The 17,500-nt window shown below is 46.0% G+C and overlaps 1 protein-coding gene and 1 long non-coding RNA gene across 2 annotated transcripts; both read right to left on the bottom strand.

The window, feature by feature from the left end:
• Positions 1 to 1,682: 1,682 nt before the first annotated feature.
• Positions 1,683 to 4,581, bottom strand: UBC (ubiquitin C). The gene is made up of 2 exons (XM_083373661.1): positions 4,462 to 4,581; positions 1,683 to 3,362 (listed from the first exon to the last, which is right to left on the bottom strand). Exon 2 carries the CDS (start codon positions 3,355 to 3,357, stop codon positions 1,756 to 1,758), a length of 1,602 nt encoding a protein of 533 aa, XP_083229787.1. The 5' UTR covers positions 3,358 to 3,362; positions 4,462 to 4,581; the 3' UTR covers positions 1,683 to 1,755.
• A 3,317-nt stretch (positions 4,582 to 7,898) lies between these two features.
• On the bottom strand, positions 7,899 to 15,867 carry LOC310646680. The gene is made up of 4 exons (XR_014493739.1): positions 15,673 to 15,867; positions 14,473 to 14,546; positions 11,188 to 11,285; positions 7,899 to 10,983 (listed from the first exon to the last, which is right to left on the bottom strand). It is a non-coding gene; the product is annotated as an uncharacterized lncRNA (long non-coding RNA).
• Between the last annotated feature and the right edge of the window lie 1,633 nt (positions 15,868 to 17,500).

Here is a 17,500-nt window from a genome sequence, read left to right as displayed (position 1 = left end):
ACTCAAGTGTGGGTTTGGCCAGCGGGGATTGCGGTTCCTCTCCAAGGAATCAAGTCTGCACAACTCCTTGTATTGGTCGGGATAAGTTAAAGGCTAGGGCTGAAAGTAGTTGCAATAAAAGGGCTGAACAAACATTTTTGTGACTCAACCAGGGAACATCCATCAGTGCCAGAAGGGAATGGCATCTACAGGGACGGTGCGTCCTTGGTTTTCTTGCAGATGTTTCAATAGGTAAAGGTTCCCCCGCACATGCGTGCTAGTCATTTCCGACTCTAGGGGCCGGTGCTCATCTCCGTTTCAAAGCCGAAGAGCCAGCACTTGTCCGAGGACATCTCCAAAGGCGCACGGAACGCTGTTACCTTCCCACCGTAGTGGTCCCTATTTCTACTTGCATTTTTACGTGCTTTCGAACTGCTAGGTTGGCAGAAGCTGGGATGAGTAACAGGCGCTCACTCTGTTACGCGGCACTCGGGATTCGACCCGCCAAACTGCCGACCTTCTGATCGACAAGCTCAGCGTCCTAACTCACTGAGCCACTGCGTCCCTAGAGAAGGGGATACGAAGGTCCATTTTTTTTTAAGAAGTGCCAAATTCAGTCAGATGTATCCCCGGTCCTCTTCTCCTTGCTTGAAAACTGGAGACGTTCGCTCTGAACAGGATGCAGTTGCTTCTCCCATGAAAACACCCAAAACCATGTTCCAAGGGCTTGTCTCCTAAAGGGCCTGAACTGGCAACACCATGAGAATGCCTGCAAGGGTTACATGGGAGAACAGGACACAGAACGCTGTTACCTTCCCACCGTGGTGGTCCCTATTTTTCTACTTGCATTTGTATGTGCTTTTGAACTGCTAGGTTGGCAGAAGCTGGGACAACCAAACTGCTGACCTTCTTGATTGACAAGCTCAGCGTCCTAACTCACTGAGCCACCGCGTCCCTCGATGTTTCAATACCCAAGTATAATAGATCACATCATTGCTAAAGTGGGGGGTGGGGTTGTAGAGACGTGCAGGATCCTGGGTGCTCCAAGCTTGGTGGTTGGTTTGTAGACATATATTAAGATTAGCTAAGTGTGTTTAGTGACGTCCATGCTACCTTGCTGGGTATTCAAATGTCTGCAAGGCAGCAAGCTCAAGGGCCCCCAACCCCGGTCCATGGCATGCCAGCAACCGGTCAGCACAAAACCCCATCTGCAGGCAGCACACAAAACCACTCTCCAGTCTATGGAAAAACCTCTCTCCACAGAACCAGTCCCTGGTGCCCAAAAGGTTGGGGACCTTTGATGCTAATTACAGGAAATGCTGGAATACTTCCAAATGTGAAGATGAGGAAAGCTACTGCCTTAAGTCACTGAAGCCCCCAGGATGAACATTAGCGCCTGATGGTCTTACCATTTCCTATCCTTTTTGTAATATGGTAGAAAATGTGTATCTTCAGTTCAGTCTCTGGGGCTGAAGCAAAGGCTTTCAGGCCTTGTTATTTTACTTTTGTGATTTCTGAGTCATTATTTACTTGTTTAGCATACGTGACTCAACACACTTTGCTAAGCTTTGACAAAGCATCTTAAATCTAACACCTTCCACTTAGGTGTTTGCCCCATTTTGTAAATGAGCATTTTCATTCCACCCTCGTTGCTCCATTGTTTATACTTTGTACACAACTATTCAAATAATCCACAAAGACAATTGGGAATCCCAACAGCTTTATTGAAACAAAGTGCAGTGAAGTTTACTTCAATGGTTGTAAGCGAAGCAGAGTTTAAAAACCACCCCTCAGACGCAGGACAAGGTGGAGGGTGGACTCCTTCTGGATGTTGTAGTCAGAGAGAGTGCGGCCATCTTCCAGCTGTTTGCCAGCAAAGATCAGCCTCTGCTGGTCAGGAGGAATGCCTTCCTTATCCTGGATCTTGGCCTTGACGTTCTCAATGGTGTCGCTGGGCTCCACCTCCAGGGTGATGGTCTTGCCGGTCAAGGTCTTCACAAAGATCTGCATCCCACCCCTCAGACGCAGGACCAAGTGGAGGGTGGACTCCTTCTGGATGTTGTAGTCAGAGAGTGTGCGGCCATCTTCCAGCTGTTTGCCAGCAAAGATCAGCCTCTGCTGGTCCGGAGGAATGCCTTCCTTATCCTGGATCTTGGCCTTGACGTTCTCAATGGTGTCGCTGGGCTCCACCTCCAGGGTGATGGTCTTGCCGGTCAAGGTCTTCACAAAGATCTGCATGCCGCCTCTCAGACGCAGGACAAGGTGGAGGGTGGACTCCTTCTGGATGTTGTAGTCAGAGAGAGTGCGGCCATCTTCCAGCTGTTTGCCAGCAAAGATCAGCCTCTGCTGGTCGGGAGGAATGCCTTCCTTATCCTGGATCTTGGCCTTGACGTTCTCAATGGTGTCGCTGGGCTCCACCTCCAGGGTGATGGTCTTGCCGGTCAAGGTCTTCACAAAGATCTGCATCCCACCCCTCAGACGCAGGACCAAGTGGAGGGTGGACTCCTTCTGGATGTTGTAGTCAGAGAGTGTGCGGCCATCTTCCAGCTGTTTGCCAGCAAAGATCAGCCTCTGCTGGTCCGGAGGAATGCCTTCCTTATCCTGGATCTTGGCCTTGACGTTCTCAATGGTGTCGCTGGGCTCCACCTCCAGGGTGATGGTCTTGCCGGTCAAGGTCTTCACAAAGATCTGCATGCCGCCTCTCAGACGCAGGACAAGGTGGAGGGTGGACTCCTTCTGGATGTTGTAGTCAGAGAGAGTGCGGCCATCTTCCAGCTGTTTGCCAGCAAAGATCAGCCTCTGCTGGTCGGGAGGAATGCCTTCCTTATCCTGGATCTTGGCCTTGACGTTCTCAATGGTGTCGCTGGGCTCCACCTCCAGGGTGATGGTCTTGCCGGTCAAGGTCTTCACAAAGATCTGCATCCCACCCCTCAGACGCAGGACCAAGTGGAGGGTGGACTCCTTCTGGATGTTGTAGTCAGAGAGTGTGCGGCCATCTTCCAGCTGTTTGCCAGCAAAGATCAGCCTCTGCTGGTCCGGAGGAATGCCTTCCTTATCCTGGATCTTGGCCTTGACGTTCTCAATGGTGTCGCTGGGCTCCACCTCCAGGGTGATGGTCTTGCCGGTCAAGGTCTTCACAAAGATCTGCATGCCGCCTCTCAGACGCAGGACAAGGTGGAGGGTGGACTCCTTCTGGATGTTGTAGTCAGAGAGAGTGCGGCCATCTTCCAGCTGTTTGCCAGCAAAGATCAGCCTCTGCTGGTCGGGAGGAATGCCTTCCTTATCCTGGATCTTGGCCTTGACGTTCTCAATGGTGTCGCTGGGCTCCACCTCTAGGGTGATGGTTTTCCCGGTCAAGGTCTTCACAAAGATCTGCATTTTCTCTGCAACAGGGAAAGAGGGAAAAGGGGAACATCATCAACCCAGTTAGTAACTCTCAACTGTGTTTAATGAGGTCATTCAATGTCACGGTGCAACGTCTTACATTGATTTAAAGCAGGCATCTCCAAACTTGGAAACTTCTGGCTGGCTGAGGAATTCTGGGTATTGAATCCCACAAATCTTAAAAGCGGCCAGGTTTGGGAGACCCCTGATTTAAACACAAGGAAAACTCCATGACAGGATCTCCATAGTTCTCTTCTTACCGTGCAATGCCCAGATTCACACTCCTGGAGCTGGACCACCGGCTAACCCCCATTACACCAATAAAGCTAATTTACCCAACAGGAATACTGTCTGCCTATGCAGGCTACATGTTCTTTCATGAGACTTCCTGAAAAGTGACGTCCACCTTTCAAGGATAGTCGTCTCGTTTTTCCAGCATGCCGCAAGGGCCACGACTAGTCGACCTTTGGAAACCCCTCTCCCACCCTGCTTTTACGCCTAAGGAAGCCTTCCCGAGGTGCATTGGCTCTCATTCCCTATCAAACACCCCCCCCACCCAAAAAACTGGCAAGGTCCGTAGGGAGAAGGGCTGCACGGCCCCCGACCTCCTTTACCAGCCTCCGTCGCTTCTCGGGCCAAGAATCAAAGAGCAGAGAGAAGAGAAAGCGCGCGTGCGCACTGGACGCCTTGGGTTGGGGGCGGAGCTAAGGGCGCGCGACGTCAGAATGGAGACGTCACAGGCGTGGGGAGGGGAAAGACTCGCTGACTCTCCCTGTCCAGCTGCCGGGGCGGCCATTTTGGGTGGCGGCTGAATAAGAGCCCTTGAGGCCTTCCTCCTCCCCTGCCTTCTCTCCATTTTGATTTAAAAAAAATATAGCCTTTTTTGCCCACTCGGCAGACGCCGCCACGAAGGAGCAACCTGTTGGAAATCCGCGCGTCCCGTCTACACAGTTTCCTTTCCCCTCAGAAGCGAGGCTCCCCACCACGGCTTCAAAATAAGGCTCACTAAAGGGAAGTCATCCCTCCCCTCAGACTAAATGTAATAGAAAACATAGAGAAACACCACTATAAGACATAAATTTAACAATAAAGGCTTACGGCGGAGCTCGAGTGGGGCCTAGCAGACAGCAACAAATTCTCACAAGCAAGAGGCGACTAGGTCTAACTGCGGACCCGGCTGCGGTGTCCTTTTATATAGGCGTCGCACTTGGATCCCTCCGCCAACAGAAAGGGAGGGATTATTTTTCGTTCGAGCGCACGCGACCTCCCGTTAGCCAATAAGGCCGCGGGAAGTCAGAAGGGGTGTGAGCAAGAAGTCAGCCCCGCCTTCTGCGGTATGGAGCGGCGGCGGAAGGATACAAAGTTCGAAGCTCGGCAAAATAGACAAAATAAACGGTTGAGTGGCAGAGAGACTCGGTTGGAGTGAAAACCTGGAGTGGATTTCTTGGCTAAGACGGAATGGGCAGATAAGAGGGAAATAAAGAGTTAATGCCAACTGAAGGATTTCTCCATATTTCTCAACTTTGGCCACTTTAAGAGAAGGATGGACTTCACAACTCCCAGAATTCCCCAGCCAAGCATGCTCCTGGAGGAACATTTGCTGGCTAGGGAATTCTGGGAATTGAAGTCCACCCTTCTTAAAATGGGCTGAGAAACTGGCCTCATTTGGGCAACGTTGCAGCCTCCCCACCCCCTTTCTCCAGCAAGGCCACACTTTACCCATAATAAGCCAAGTGTGCAAAAGGGGCTGCCCCACCTTGCTCCCATTGCCATTTTCTGCTTAAATCTTCTTTGGAGCTGCCTGCCGCTATTGCATCAATGCAAGCCAAAAAACGGTGGCGACGTTTCTTTTTTGCAGAGGAAAAAAATACTTTTAAGAGTAAAAATTAAATAAAAAATTTCAGGCCTCCCCGTCGGGGAATCGAACCCCGGTCTCCCGCGTGACAGGCGGGGATACTTACCACTATACTAACGAGGAGGAGCCTTTCCAAAGCTTTCCAGTCACCCTCCTTGGAGGCAAAGCAGAGCCAACTTCCGGGTCACCTTAAACCAGGGGGGTCTTCAAAACTTGGCCCTTTTATGACTTGTGGACTTCAACTCCCAGAATTCCTCAGCCAGCGTGCCTGGCTGAGGAATTCTGGGAGTTGAAGTCCACAAGGCATAAAGGGGCCAAGTTTGAAGACCCCTGCGTTAAGCCTGGGGTCCCCTTTCACACGTTTCCTAGGCAAGAATCTTGTGCAAGAGAAACGAGACTCAAGCAGACGGGAGCAGCATCAGCAGCTCACGCAACTTTGCAATCCTTTGCAAAACATACACACACACATACACACAGAAAGAAAACCTCAGCTGAAGGGGTTTGGATGGGGTCCTGCTCCCTTTTGCCTTCTTTTCAGGGTGCCACGCAAAACAAAAAAAAGTGTTTCGCAAACACCACCCCAAAATAGAAGAAAAAAAAACTCTGCCGAAACCCGGGATCGAACCAGGGACCTTTAGATCTTCAGTCTAACGCTCTCCCAACTGAGCTATTTCGGCTGATGTCACTCCGCTTCTTCGTTCTTCCTTTCAAGGCGCCGCTGCCCTCTTTTTTTTTTCTTTCCTTCTTCCTTTGCAAATGGCAACCTGCCCCAATGGAGTTATAAACTCCCCGTTTTTCTTCAATAGGAGCATCTCTGGATTTGCCCTCCCGCCCCACCCTAAAGCCCTCTGCTTTTAGAAGTGGGGAAGGGGTTAGATTAGCCCAGGGGTAGGCAACCTGGGCTCTTTTATGACTCCTGGACTTCAACTCCCAGAATTCCTGAGCCAGCACAGCTGGCTCAGGAATTCTGGGAGTTGAAGTCCAGGAGTCATAAAAGAGCCCAGGTTGCCTACCCCTGGATTAGCCTCTAGACAGCTGCGGGGCGGGGGCAGAAATCTTGCAGGCTCCCCCTTGCAATTTTCTCTGGAGAACAGGCAGGGTTGCATGTTAGGTTTCTTTTTTTTTTCTTTTTTTCTCCGTTCCATTGCATCTGCTTTATTGAAAGCCGCGTCGGGTCACCTGCGGGAGATGGAGGGCTATATCAATGAACGAACGAACGAATGAATGCACGAACGAACGAATGAGCAAAAGGAGCCTAAGATGCAAAAGTCACAGAATCCAATCAAGGATTAAAAAAAAAAGAAGTAATAGTCTCTTTTTGCTGGGGTGGAATGAAGAGAAAAGAAAGCATGTGCTGCTTTGGTTAGGGAGTTGGGCTTTTGCTGGAATTTATTTTACCAAAAAATAAAAAAAAATTGTCAGGACTCCCCGTCGGGGAATCGAACCCCGGTCTCCCGCGTGACAGGCGGGGATACTTACCACTATACTAACGAGGAAGAACCCGAGCGCAGCCTTCCGAAACAGCCCAGTTAAAGGTGCTGATCCCAAGCCGCCTGCCTTCCTTCCTTCCTTTCCTTGCTTCTCCCCTTGTTTCAAATAAAATAAAATAAAATAAAATAATAATAAAATAAAAATAAAATAAAATAAAATAAAATAAAATAAAATAATATAATAATATAATATAATATAATATAATATAATATAATATAATATAATATAATAATATAATATAATAATATAATATTATGATAATATGATATAATAATATAATAATATAATAATATAATAATGTAATGTAATGTAACATAACATAATAATATAATAATATAATATAACATAATATAATATAATAATATAATGTAATGTAATATAATGTAATATAATATATGATTAATATAATATAATATAATATAATACAATATAATGATATGATATAATAATATAATAATGTAATGTAATGTAATGTAACATAACATAATATAATAATATAATATAAATATAATATAATATAATAAATATAATATATAATATAATATAATAATATAATATAATAATATAATATAATAATATAATGTAATGTAATGTAATATGATTAATATAATATAAAAATATAATATAATATAATTAATATAATATAATATAAAATAATATAAAATAAAATACACCGCTCGCTTGGGGGCTCCTGCTCCCCAAAGAGAGGCCGTTTGCCCGAAAGAGGAAGACGATCAGCCTGCCGAAGCAGGGCAAACTCCTGGCTCTCTTTCCCCTTCCTTGTGCGGCTCAGAGCTTCAGGGTTTAAGATGGGAGTGAAGGGGAGCCATTTCTGTCTGCATTGAAAAGCTGGACGTCAAAAGAAGGGGGAGGGAAGAGAATAATTTTGCAAAGGGGGAGAAAAACAAAGGGGGAAAAAATGGAATAGCTTTGTACTTCCCGCTGGAAGCCTCCTGCGCAGGAAGGGGATGTAGCTCAGTGGTAGAGCGCATGCTTTGCATGTATGAGGCCCCGGGTTCAATCCCCGGCATCTCCAGGTTTTTTTGTCCCCTCGCATCCCATTCGATGTTTGCAAATGCAAACCATAGAATCCCAGGGCTGGAAAGGAACCGGGGAGGTCGTCTAGTCCAACCCCGCTGCCCGAGGCAGTTCTTACACTATGCAAGACAAATGGATGTGTACTATATAGAACATAATCACGCATACAGAATATATGTGGGTGTATATGCAATTGTTTTGGTCATATATTTATGTAGTTTATATTGGCGGTGGTTACTCTTTGAGAGCTGAATGCAACGAAATTTCATTTTAATGCATGCCGGATTCGTGTACATTTAAAATGACAATATTCTGTTCTATTCCATATTCTATTCTATTCCACTCCACATTTTCTATTCTATTCTTTTCTTCCATTCCATTCCATTCTACTTTATCCCATTCCATATTTTCTATTCTATTCTATTCTATTCTATTCTATTCTATTCTATTCTATTCTATTCTATTCTATTCTATTCTATTCTATTCTATTCTATTCCATATTTTCTATTCTATTCTGAATTCTATTCATTCTGAATTCTATTCTATTCTATTCTATTCTATTCTATTCTATTCTATTCTATTCTATTCCAGCTTCTTTTGCACCCCAGCATAGGTAGTTCTCAACCTAGCATTAATTTAGTGACTGCTCAGGTAACTACAGCTCTGAAAAAGTGAGTTATGACTGCTCCTCGCACTTACAACCGTTGCAGCATTGCCCACATTCCTGGGATCAAAATCTGGGCAGTTGTTAACTAGCACGTATTTACAATGCTGCAGAATCCTGGGATCAAGGGATTGCCATTTGCAACCTTCCCAGCAGCTTTTGACAAGCAGGGTCAATTAGGGTCAATTGGGAGGGGGGAGAAAGGGAAGCGCAACTCGCTTAACGACATGATTCACTTAACAACCGCAGTGATCCACTAAACAACGGTGGCCCAAAAGTTATAAAATCAGGCATGACTCTCTGAAAAATAGCATTGCTTAGTAACAGAGATTCTGGCATTTATGATGGCTGCAGAATCCCAGGGTCACACGGTTGCCAGTTCCGACTTTCCCAAATGACGTTACTACAAGGAACGTCAGTGGATGAATATATAACACCGTACTGGCCAAGGAATGGCTAAACCAGTGGACTGGACAAAAACAATTTATTTCAGAAAATCTTTTGGATAATAACCCAATACGAACAAGCAAATGCTTCAGTTGTTTTTCAAAATTATTATAGGGGATTTTTAAGACCAGAGGTGTTGAAAAATTTAGGAGATTTGCCCACCCCCCTCCCCAGGCAACTGTCTTTTTATATTTGAAAATTCTTTTTTTTTTCCTTTTGCAAGAGGCACCGGATACCACCCAAATCCATTCTACTTCATTCTTTCCAACTGGACGATCAGATTCAAAAACCCAGAGTTGCTCCATGGACATTTTCACAAATGCAATTGGGGCAGAAAGCGATCATCTCTGGAAAAGAAAAAACTGCTTGGCATTTCAAATTAAAACCTGCCGATGTCTAAACAAAGGAAAAATAAACAAACAAACTCGGAGGCCAAATGTTCATTCAGCTGTTATATTTACAAATTGCTGTGACACTTCATGGGCATGAATCGAAAAAGGCACAATTAGCATCGGGAGCCTTTAAAGGCAAAGAAACAGGTGAAAAGACACTCAAAACTATAGTTGTTTTTTTTCTCCAGGCAGTGGCGTATTAGAATATTCCATTTCTTAACATTCATTTCTGCAAAACCTGAAATAGCTGCAGTTCACCATACTACAAAAAAGATGCTGAGACCTTGGAAAAAGCTCAGAGAAGAGCAACTAAAATGATCAAATGACTAAAGATGACTAAAACATATGAAGAATGGCTGCAGGACTTGGGTTTGGCTAGTCTCAAGAGAAGAAATAGGGGGACATGATAGCAGCATTCCAGTATCGGAGGGGCTGCCACAAAGAAGAGGGGGCCGAACTATTCTCCAAAGCGCCTGAAGGCAGGACAAGAAACAATGGCTGGAAACTGGCCAGAGAGAGAAGCAACCTGGAATTAAGGAGAAAGTTCCTAACAGCGAGGACAATTAACCAATGGAACAGCTTGCCACCCGAAATCATGGATACTCCATTACTGGAAGTTTTTAAGAAGAGACTGGACAGCCATCTGTCTGAAAGTGTATAGGTTCTCCTGCTCGAGCGGGGGGTTGGACTAGAAGACCTCCAAGGTCCCTTCCAGCTCTATTCTATTCTATTCTATTCTATTCTATTCTATTCTATTCTATTCTATTCTATTCTATTCTATTCTATTCTATTCTATTCTATTCTAATTCTCCATTCCATCCTGTCCTATCCTATCCTATTCATGTGGTTGAAACATGTGAAGGGCATGTATGCTCTACTCTACTAAATCTTTATGTTTGTGGCTCAGGGTGTTTGTGTGAACCAACCTACTGGGATTTATATCTAAGCATAGTTTCTGGGTTTGCAGGTGAAAACGTAATGACTGTGGCTTAGCCAGAAAAACCAGGATTAAAGTAAACACTGCTTAATGGACTGCGAGATCCTTGCAACTGTAGTCCAGGGTTTTTCAAACTTTGCCAGCTGGGGAATTCTGGGAATCGAAGTCCAAACCTCTTTAAATTGCTCAAGTTGAGAAATACTGGATTATTTCCAGCAACCATAAAGTGTGTTCTCAAGAAAAGCCAGACCCTGGGGGATTCTGGGAGCTGAAGTCTACCCCCACCCCTAAAGTTGCTCAGGTTGAGAAATATTGGATTAGTTTCGGCAACCACAGAGTCTATTCTCCAGGAAAACCAGATCCTGGGGGATTCTGGGAGTTGAAGTCCACCTTCCTTAAAGTTGCCAAGGTTGAGAAACATTTAATTTCTTTTGTACGAAAGGATCTGGCATTTTCTCGTTCACTGGACTGCATTCAGCCCAACCAAAAACAAACAACTGCAGGATTATGATTTTTTTTTGCAGGTCACAAATGTCACATATGTTGCTACTCAGCAGATGACATGTTGCTCTTTGGGATGACAAATACAGAAAGGCTGAATTTGTCTCCTCTTTCCTTGTGCAGTTATGGCTCTTGCTTTTTCCCAGGAGGGTCTTCATGGCATTTTTGGGAAGAACAACAAACTTTGAGAGTTCCTGGCTCAAACATTCACTGCATCAATGCACCGGAGGCCAAATTTTAGCAACTTCCTCATGGGTAACTTCCGGAACCCACTGGCAATATTCAGCCAACAAATCTGAAATGAGAAGATTAAAATTGGAGGAGGGAGTGACCCGTCAGTCTGCTGTGATGCAACGTTTACAATTCCTGAATTTAGCTTGCGATCGTGATTCCAACTACCCCAGCTTATCAAACCTTACAAAAGTGTTTAGTGGCAGAATAAGCAAAATAAAAACCATCTTTAAAAAAAAATTAAAATCTTGGATATCTGAATGCTTACATTTTGGGTTTTTCTCCCAGGCCAGCTGCAAAGCGTCCCGGTTATCAATGTTTTCGGAAACCAGCGCTTGAAGCAAAGATTCTGTCCTTGGCTGAAGTCTGCAGAAATATCACACACACACACACAGAGAGAGAGAGAGAGAGAGAGAGAGAGAGAGAGAGAGAGAGAGAGAGAATCCAGAGGGGTGAACAAAATCAATTTTCAATCAAATCAATCAATCACTGACAGGGGAGCAAATGTATCTGGTCCCAAGCCTTTCTGGTATGGGGGTGCCAGGAAGACAATCCTTTTCTTTCTTAAATCGATTATTAGAAATTTCCCCCATTCCATTTCTGAATTTCAGTCAAAATCTCTGTTTTTTAATTGTGGGTAAAGTTGGAGGTGGGAGTGGGTTGGTGTTTTCACTAAGGATTTCATGTTTTTCTCCCACCTGGCTGGAGGGGTGCAACTCATCCTTAGTTGGCTCCCGGACAGCCTGCGTGTCAGAATCCATTTATATCCCATTCATAAAACTCTTATCTGTGTTTTAAAATCTTATACCTCCCCCTGGATTCTGCCATTTCTCCAAGGAGGAGAGAGAGGATTTGTATTCAGCCTGGCAGGAGGCTGTCTTCAAAGACCAGGGGAAGAATCTTTGAACTGAGAACAACAAAGGAAGGGGGAGGGATCTGGTTTGTATCTCTGTTTAGAATCTCTAAAGGAAGGGAGCAATTGTGAAGACTCGAGAATTCCCTCTTTCCCATGGAAGGTTTTGACACCTGAATTTAAATTGATCCAGGACAGACCAGAAGGCTTGGAGGGAGGAGGTTCGACCCGGGGACCCCTTTAAAAAGCACCAACTGTAACACAGCTCAGATCCTGTCTAGTATTCCCATTACCAATCATGTTTCAGTAAAAGCTTCTTTTGGACAATTCCTGGTTCAAGAGTTCGTTCTTTCCTGGGATGTGGATTGGGGTGGGTCCTGACATTGACGCTGTGCCATGTGGCAGAAGGTTTCATGACTTGCTTGCCACCCAGCTGCTCGTAACCGCTGGTGCCAGGGAGGCAGTGTTGGAAGTGTGAGATCCATCAGGGTGGGCCTGAGGACTCACGGATGGCACTTCGAGAGAGAAAGAGAGAGACGGAGAGAGAAACAGACCGAGAAAGACTGAGAGAGAAAGAGAGGAAGACAAGAGATTTTGAGAGAGAAAGACTGAGAGAAAGAGGAAGGCAGAGAGATTGAGAGAGAGTGAAAGAGAAAGAGAGATTAAGGGAGACAAAGACGGAGAAAGATTGAGAGGGAAGCAAGAGATGAAAGCAGAGAGGTTGAGAGAGAGAAAATTGACAGAGAGAAAGAAGGAGGAAGACAGACTGAGAGAAACAAAGACTTGAGAAAGAGGAAGAGATTTGAAAGGGAAAATGCGGTTGAGAGAAAGTGAAAGAGACAGAGAAAGAGAGATTGAGGGAAAGAAACAAGAGACAGAGAAAGATTGAGAGAGAAAGAGAGAGGAAGACAGAGGTTGAGAGAGAGAGAAAAAAACCCTCACTTTTCTTTCACTTTTCCCTCCCCACCGTGTCCTACCATTTGCTTTGTATTTTACTCTGTAATCTAATAAAATGTATAACAAAAGAGAGAGAGAGAAATTGAGAGATCGAGCAAGAAAGAGGGAGGAAGACCGAGAGAGATTGAGAAAGAAAGACTGAAAGAGACAGGAAGAGAGAGATTGAGAGAAAGGTTGAGACAGACAAGAGAGAGGAAGAGAGATTGAAAGAGAAACAGAAATGGAGAGAGATTGAAAAAGAGATTGAGAGAGAAAACAGATTGGGAAGGAGAAAGAGAGAGAGAAATGGGGTAACCCTCTATGCCAGGGGTAGGCAACCTCGGCTCTTTTATGACTCGTGGACTTCAACTCCCAGAATTCCTGAGCCAGCCATGCTGAGGGGAAAAAGGGAGAGGTTTCCATGCTGAGCCATGCTGGCTCAGGAATTCTGGGAGTTGAAGTCCACGAGTCATAAAAAAGCCAAGGTGGCCTAACCCTGGCCTAGGCCTAGGCCGCTTTATGACTTTTGGACTTCAACTCCCAGAATTCCTGAGCCGGCCATGCTGAGGGGAAAGGGAGAGGTTTCCATGCTGCACCATGCTGGCTGAGGAATTCTGGGAGTTGAAGTCCACGGGTCATAAAAGAGCCGAGGTTGCCTACCCCTGCTCTATGTCATCCTTCCTGCCACGGTGACACCAGACAGCTGAGGTCCCTGATTCTGTCGATGTCGCATTTGGCCCTGGCAGCTGGAGAAGGATGCTCAGGAGATGTTCAAAGACAGAGGGGAGATATATGAATTTTTTAACAAATGGCCTTCATCGGAATTGGAAGCTTAGTTGGATGGCTTTACGTGGTTGATGGGTTGTTTTCTTCAATCTCCAAGTGTTTCTTATACCCTCGTTGACACCATGGATAGTTAATGGGGACCAGATGGGATTGAGGGATCCACTTTAGGATCCCTGTATAGTAACGGTGATTTATTGACGCGGTGGCTCAGTGGGTTAGGACGCTGAGCTTGTCGATCTGAAGGTCGGCAGTTTGGCGGGTCGAATCCCGAGTGCTGCGTAACAGAGCGCCTGTTACTCGTCCCAGCTTCTGCCAACCTAGCAGTTCGTAAGCACGTAAAAAGGCAAGTAGAAAAATAGGGACCGCTACGGTGGGAAGGTAACAGCGTTCCGTGCGCCTTTGGCATCTAGTCATGCCGGCCACATGACCACGGAGACGTCCTCGGACTCTTCGGCTTTGAAACGGAGATGAGCACCGGCCCCTAGAGTTGGAAACGACTATCACGCAGGCATGCTGGCTGAGGAATTCTGGGAGTTGAAGTTCACAAGTCATAAAAGGGCCAAGTTTGAAGACCCCTGGAATAAGGTCTTCTGCTTGAGCAAGGGGTTGGACTAGAAGACCTCTGAGGTCCCTTTCAGCCCTGTGATTCTATGTTCTAAGACGGGTAGGCAACCTTGGCTCTTTGATGACTCGTGGACTTCAACTCCCAGAATTCCTGAGCCAGCATGGCTCGGCTTGGAAACCTCTCCCTTTCCCCTCAGCACGGCTGACTCAGGAATTCTGGGAGTTGAAGTCCACGAGTCATAAAAGAGCCAAGGCTGCCTACCCCTGTTCTAAGAGAACCTTCTTAAGGACAGAGAACAAGGCCAAAAGGTTTCACTTGGGGATACGACATATGATTTTTGGGGAGGGGGGAGGGACTCCCTAATTCTACCACCATCTCACATACAATGAGAGGAGGGACTGTCTGCAACCTACTTGGACCAGGTCTTTAGCATCGTGACCGGACTGGACAGCAGGCAACGGCTGTAAGCCGCCAACGGTTTCACAACCTAGGAAAAAAAATAATAATCTACTGATTAATCTACTCATTTGTGAGCTCGGACACCCCGAAGAGCTTTTTCAATCCCTCGTCGCCAACTTTTTAATGTTTAATTCGTATACAAGTCAAAACAAGACTCCCAAAAAAAAGGGAAAATTATTTTTTTAAAAAAAATCCATGGGTAGGGAATTAGTGGCCTTCTCCCATTTGCAGCTAACATGGCCGCCTCGGGGTGGGGACCATGGTTTTTGTAGTTGAATGCAGTTAACTAACAAGCAGGAGGTTGGCGAAACGCTTAAAAATTCAGGGAAAGTCTGAAACCGTAGCAGATCACGGCAGAGGCTGAAACAGAGACAGGCCTCATTTTATGACCATTTGTTTAGCAACCATTCAAAGTTACGGCGGTGCTGAAAACTGAGGCTTACAACCAATCCTCACTCTGACGACAGCATTTATGACAAGTTGCAGCGTCCTGGTATCACAGGATTCCCATTTGGGGTCTTCCCAGTTATCTTCCACCAAGCAAAGTCAGTGGGGTAAGCTGGATTCGCTTAACGACCACAGCAGAAAGGTCAAAAAATTGGATGCCCCACCTCCCTCCCCTCTCATATTATGACTCAATTAAAGGTTGCATCACGTCGTGACACACGATCCAGGCCCAAATGTGGTTATCAGTTGAGAATTAACTATAGAGCAGGGGTCCCCAACCTGTGGGTCGTGGCCCACTGCCGAGCCGTGGTGTGTTGGCTACTGGGCTGTGTGAGTAGCTAGCCAGTGTGTATGTGTGCATGCACAAACACACCCCAGTCACGCAATCATTGCCCTGGCCTTCATGCGGGTGCTGGCAGCCTCATTTGTATTGTGCGGGCGCTAGCCATCCCGAGTGTTGTGTGGGTGCTAGTGGCCTAGTTTGTGGCACGTGGGCGCTAATGGCCCTGTTTGTATCGTGCGGGCACTAGCCAACCTGAGCATTGCATGGGCTCTAACGGCCCCATTTCTGGCATGCGTGTGCTTGCGGCGCTCACACGCTTCTGACTCCATTTGTGCATGCGTGTGTAAAGCTGACTGCCTTTCCCTTTGGGGCGCTAACCCAGAAAGGCCGGGGGCCTCTGCTGTAGAGGGATGCGGGCACCCACCTTTCCTTCCAGGAAAAACCGGGCAAAATGTTTGAAGCGATCGAGGCCTTCGGGATAATCCACCTCCACTGCAGGAAGCTGCCAACCCACCCGATCTATCGAAAGAGAAGGGAACAGAGTGAATATAGTTGGCGTGAACTACATTCTGCCTTCAACCATGGTGGATTTCAGCCATTCCTCGTCCACCAAGTCGCAAGAGGACTGTCTCACTGGGAAAATTTGCAGCCTTAGGGGGGGTCATCTGCCTGCAGGAAGAATACACACACACACAAAAAGGAGCCAATGAGGATCATGTCATTTGTGGGACCCTACAACCTCTCGCTATATCACTGAAGTTGTTGCTGGTTATAAAGCTTGTCCTCCTGACCAGTCTCAAAATACCGGTAGGAGAGAATATTTGTAGCTCAGAGTTGAACTGTGGGGTCCTGGGTGCTCTGAGCTTGGTGGTTTTTGTTGCAGACGTTTCATGACCCGACTAGGTAACATCATCAGTGCTACAAGTGGGGTTTACAGAGTGGATGAGGAGGTGGGAGGAGGAAGAAGAGAAGAACTGTGGGATCCTTGATGTTCTCGGAGCTTGGTTAGTTTTCTTGCAGAGATTTCATGACTCAATGACCCAACTAGTAATAGTATCAATGCACGGATGATGTTACCTAGCTGGGTAGTGAAATGTCTCCAAGGAAACCACCAAGCTTAGAGAGCACCAAGGACCCCACGGTCCTCCTCCTCCTCCCCTCTACCCACTATCTTCTAGGGCAGGGGTAGGCAACCTCGGCTCTTTTATGACTCATGGACTTCAACTCCCAGAATTCCTGAGCCAGCATAGCTGGCTCAGGAATTCTGGGAGTTGAAGTCCATGAGTCATAAAAGAGCCGAGGTTGCCTACCCCTGTTCTAGAGTAAGGAAATGTCTGCAAGGAAACCACCAAGCTCAGCGAGCAACAAGGACCCCACTGTTCTACGCAGAGCTAAAAATATTCTCTCCTACCGGTATTTCGAGACTGGTCAGGAGGACAGGTTTTATAACCAACAACAACTGCAGTGATATAGCAAGAAGTTATAGGGTCCCACAAATGACAGGATAGCAGTGCTCCAGTATCTGAGGGGCTGCCACAAGGAAGAGGGGGCCAGGTTGTTCACCACAGCACCAGAGGGGAGGGCGAGAAACAATGGCTGGAAACTAATCAAAGAGAGAAGCAACCTGGAATTAAGGAGAAACTTCCTGACAGGGAGGACAAGCAGTGGAACAGCTTGCCACCAGAAATTGTGGGCGCTCCATCACTGGAGGTTTTTAAGAAGAGACTAGACAGTCTCTTGTTTGAGATGGTATAGGTTCTCCTGATTGAGCAGGGCGCTGGACTAGAAGACCTCCAAGGTCCCTTCCAGATCTATTCTATTCTATTCTATTCTATTCTATTCTATTCTATTCTATTCTATTCTATTCTATTCTATTCTATTCTATTTCCAATTCCAATTCCAATTCCAATCTATTCCATTCCATTCCATTCCAATTCCAATTCCAATTCCAATCTATTCCATTCCATTCCATTCCATTCTATTCCAATTCCAATCTATTCTATTCTATTCTATTCTATTCTATTCTATTCTATTCCAATCTATTCCATTCCAATTCCAATTCCATCCCATCCAATTCCCTTCCCTTCCATTCTATTCCTATTCCAATTCTATTCTATTCCAATTCCAATCTATTCCATTCCATTCAATTCCATCCAATTCCAATTCCAATTCCAATTCCCTTCCCTTCTATTCCTATTCTATTCTGCTTGGCTGAAGAATTCTGGGAGTTGAAGTCCAAAGTCATAAAAGGG

This window comes from Vipera ursinii (genome assembly GCF_947247035.1).
Source record: "Vipera ursinii genome assembly, chromosome: 14".
Lineage (NCBI taxonomy): Eukaryota > Metazoa > Chordata > Lepidosauria > Squamata > Viperidae > Vipera > Vipera ursinii.
The sequence above is the reverse complement of the archived record's forward strand: the minus strand, read 5'-3'. Positions and strand labels throughout refer to the sequence as shown.

Coding starts and splice junctions, on each gene's coding strand:
- UBC (XM_083373661.1), bottom strand. CDS start 3,357: ATGCAGATCTTTGTGAAGACCTTGACCGGGAAAACCATCACCCTAGAG.